This window comes from Limulus polyphemus, unplaced genomic scaffold (assembly GCF_000517525.1).
Source record: "Limulus polyphemus unplaced genomic scaffold, Limulus_polyphemus-2.1.2 Scaffold315, whole genome shotgun sequence".
Taxonomy (NCBI): domain Eukaryota; kingdom Metazoa; phylum Arthropoda; class Merostomata; order Xiphosura; family Limulidae; genus Limulus; species Limulus polyphemus.
The window spans coordinates 611,230-615,862 of NW_013665925.1; the positions used below are offsets into that span (position 1 = coordinate 611,230).

At 33.7% G+C, this 4,633-nt stretch overlaps 1 protein-coding gene across 1 annotated transcript in view; it reads right to left on the minus strand.

Annotated features, from left to right (window-relative positions):
- LOC106457309 (ras-related and estrogen-regulated growth inhibitor-like protein) overlaps window positions 1–4,633 on the minus strand; it is a 30,366-nt gene that overhangs the window by 10,081 nt on the left and 15,652 nt on the right. The window contains exon 2 of the mRNA XM_013916703.2: window positions 307–363. Coding sequence (XP_013772157.1) covers window positions 307–363 — 57 coding nt within the window. The remainder of the gene's footprint in view (window positions 1–306; window positions 364–4,633) is intronic.

A 4,633-nucleotide genomic window follows, 5' to 3' on the forward strand; every position in this document is an offset into this window, starting at 1 on the left:
ATCAATGGTATATGGATATTTTTTATTTTTGTTAAGGTGTGGTTATCTGATAGATGCTTATAACAGTGGTGTTTCATGAATGGTGTATGAATATTTTATAACAGTTGTATTTCATTGAGGTGTGAATAGTTGATGTATTACATAATTGTTGTTAAGTGTTGCTTCAGTCCTACGAGTATATCTGCCGTTTCTTACCAACATCTCATTGAAGACAATTTCTTATCCTTCATTACCTTAATAGTAGTGATACATTTCTAATCAAAAATTTAATTGCACAAACTCCCCCTTCGTGCACTTTGTTATTACCTGTATTAGACTTGTATTCTCCGATATACCTCTTCGTGAGAAAACGAACGATGACAGCTAATGAAGAAAAACAAACAATTAGAATGTATCCCAGTAACTACAACACATAAAAATCCTTTAACAATTTGTTACGCTAATTATAAAGAAAAAAGTATTTAGACTTTTGTTAATATGTAAAATATACAGAAAAACAAGTGGAGGATTTCTATTGAAAAAACATATGGTGATGTGCAAGTTTTATAATAATTTCAAACGAATAATGCCAAGGAATTTCAACATTATTGTTTATTGCCATTATCAAAATCCCTAATCCCACGAATATCTAGCTTGGATGTAAAGAAGTGGAGCATACTTCAATCTTTTATATCATTGCTGTAAACGTTGCGGCGAATCCACAAGTACGACAATTTTATTTACGACTTGAGACATGAAATACATGACAAATTTGAGCAATACTTTCAAAAAACGTCTCCAGCTGTTAAAAAAATTCTAGTATAAGCAACTACACAAGTGGTCGTGTTTAAATTTCCTGTGCTTCTTTTTCTTCAGTAGTCGTTTTAAAGTAATGGCTTTGATTTTAAAACGCCTCATACTACACGTTCTTGAACGATGGTTATGAAGAAAAAACACACACAAAACACGCCAGTTAAATACAAATGTCAGGTTTCATCACAGCAAACTGCGGCATTAAATGGCTGATATAGAGCCCATAAAAAGTATGATGCTACGTGCGAATTCTAGAATCTGACGTACATGCAACTTGAGAATCAAAGGTTTTCTGTGTAATGTGTCATCATTGATGCATGCAAGCTCTTAATAATTCGTCGCCCCACACCTCCACATTTAACCCTGTAGTTAATGTCTCTTTTCAAAAAATATACAGTGTATTTTGAATTGAATACAAGGGGTTATTATTCTACCTCATTGACTTTTTATTGAATACGAGGGGTTATTATTCTATCTCATTAACTCCTTATTTCTAAATGATATTTGAAATTCTTCACTTTCACCTGATGATCTGAATCGGTTCATTAAAAAATGTCAGTAGCCGCTATATAACTAGATACACAGCATATTAAGAATGCCATGACCACTACTATAGATACAGTGCAGTACATTAAGAATGTCGTGGTCGCTATGTCATTAGATACACTGCACATTAAACATCTGATATCCACTACTATAGATACACTGCAGCACATTAAAAAATGTCAGTAGCCGCTATATAACTAGATACACAGCATATTAAGAATGCCATGACCACTACTATAGATACAGTGCAGTACATTAAGAATGTCGTGGTCGCTATGTCATTAGATACACTGCACATTAAACATCTGATATCCACTACTATAGATACACTGCAGCACATTAAAAAATGTCAGTAGCCGCTATATAACTAGATACACAGTATATTAAGAATGTCATGACCACTACTATAGATACAGTGCAGTACATTAAGAATGTCATAGTCGCTATGTCATTAGATACATTACACATTAAACATCTGATATCCACTACGATAGATACACTGCAGCTCATTTAAAATATCATATCCACTACTATAGATACACTGCAGCACATTAAAAATGTCAGTAGCCGCTATATAACTAGATACACGGCATATTAAGAATGTCATGACCACTACTATAGATACAGTGCAGTACATTAAGAATGCCGTGGTCGCTATGTCACTAGATACACTGCACCAGTAATGGCAGGAGGTGTTACATCACTATGAGCTTTGCCATGTACAACATGGTTGTGTATGAAAGCGTAATGATAACACAGGCCTGCGATGGTTTTATTGTCTTGAAATTTTTACTTGTTTTACAGTAATTCCTGTACGCTAAATCCGAAAACAATATCCATTTTTCTCCATCATGTACAGATATTTTGCAAAACGTCGTATGTACTTTTACATTTTCATTGAAATCGGGTCACATTTTGTTATGCTTAAAATGTTAATAACCACTGGCTATAGATTTCTCTGGACCAATCGCGACGTAAGAGTCTTATCAAACGTTCTAGAACCCAAACATAACAATAAAATAAGTTCATTGTGGTAGGCCCGGCATGGCCAAGTGGTTAGGGTGCTCGACTAGCATTTACTCATTATTTTGGCTCCATGCTGTTACCTAGAATTACATTTAATGGAGTCAAAATATGGGATTTCAGTTGAATAACTAATGTCTAAAGTATCTCCAGCTTTTTACGATCTCTATTTGCAGGTATTTAAATTCCCAGTTTGTTATTTCTCGTTTCCTGGCTTTTTTATGTTCATCTATGGGCAAACGATTATATGATATGGTAGCTAATTTTATACATTATAATGATAATAAACATAGCTAGTAACTAGCTGATACGGTTCATAATGATTTAGTGTAGCTATTGGCTGTTTGATCGCATTAGCTCGAGATGTAAAATGTTAAGCTGCAGCTGGAGACTGTCTTGGAAATTTGTAACTAAATTCTCTGTATAAAATGCATAGCAATAGGCAAATATATTCCTAAACTAAGACACAACCCCCACTAAGCGCGTATACAATTTTACCAGTAGAAAAAGCAGCCTTTTCAAATAAAGAATATACGTCTAAAACATGGCCTGGCGGTTAGGGCGCTCGACTCGCAATCTGCGGGTCGTGGGTTCGAATCCCCGTCCCATCAAACATGCTCGCCCTTTCAGCCGTGTGGGCGTTATATCCCACTATTCCTTGGTAAAAGAGTAGCTCAAGAGTTGGGTGGTGATGACTAGCTGCATTCCCTCTAGCCTTACGCTGCTAAATTAGGGACGGCTAGCGCAGATAGCCCTCGTATAGCTTTGCGCGAAATTCAAAAGAAACAAACAAACAATCAATGTGGTAAACAAAATAATAATTTCATCGAAATAATATTTTTTTCTTCCTTACGTGATAGAAAACAATAATAATATTATTTTCGTAATCTATGTAGCTGAATTAAGGAAAATCCGTTATTAAAACCAAAAGAACTTTTATGAAGTTTAAATTCGCAGTCCTGTGTTATTAAACTTATAGGATGTGCGTCTACCAACTAGACGGACCCAGTGGCCTTCTGGCGACTTGTAATGTACTCATAGTTTAACATCAAAGTCAGAAAATGTTATATCCCGATATTTATCATAACTATTAGGTTCGTCATTACAGTGCAAGTAGTTTCGTTCATTTACAAACGGAACTTACATCACTTAAATATGATTTTATAATACTAATATTAACTTCCGATAAAAGCAAGCTACGAATTTAGAGCGAAACTAAAAATAAACCTGACAATTAGTATAGCTAATTAAATATACTTTCATACGTTTCTACTTATAAAGATTAGAATAGATTGTTTCACCAGTTAACTACCCTCTCTATTAATTATGTTTTCGGCCGTAATCCCTGTAATATAACTCGATGTTTGGCCAGCTTAAGAGATTTAGGTTAGGCCTAAATATATAAATTTAGCTAACAATGCAAAACAATCTATAATAAAAGCATAATAATAAAAAAATATAATTATCAATTAATGAAATTCGATATATTAAATAGTATAACCAATACTCTTAATGAAAGAAATAATAAATACATATATAATAATATACCTTTTTTAGTAAATTTACGAATTTTTTTTTTTTACTGTATATGAAAGTTATAGTTCATACATAACACTACTATTATTTCTACTAACATATTTAACAGGTATATGTATGGATAAGCACACAGATAGAAATATGAATAGACCTTATAATTTTCTAAACGAAGTATATTTATTTCTGGACCATTACATTCTGTTGCCTATTTATATCGTGCCTGGGTCACAGGCTAAGTGGGGGTCTTCAAGAGAAACAACGATCTCTATACAAGCACAGGTCTTTGTCTCTGGAACGACTGAAGTATACTGGCAGCCATACTGTGCAAGCTCTGTGCAGGATTATAAATGCGTAGCGACTGGGATAATTCGAGATAAGGTTTTAGAATAAAAAATCGTTTTATTTCTGACTGATGTATATATGTGGAAACAACAGTATCTGTTTGACAATTAAGCAACACGACAATAGGTCGTGGTGCAAAATAATACTGCGAAACACACTGTGTAAAATGTTATGTTATAAATGCCCTTACAATAACAATGAATCGAAAAAAGCCTTACTTCTTTAACTGGTATACGTATTTATCTATTTAAAAGAAGTGGTGACAGCCTATGATATAGTATTTATTTATTCTACTTGGGGAAACGCTTTCGCATAGCTTAAACCAGCTCTTCAGCCTTCCTATTTAAGTTATTATAAAAATATCACACACTAGTGTCATGCTTTAAAGTTTTAT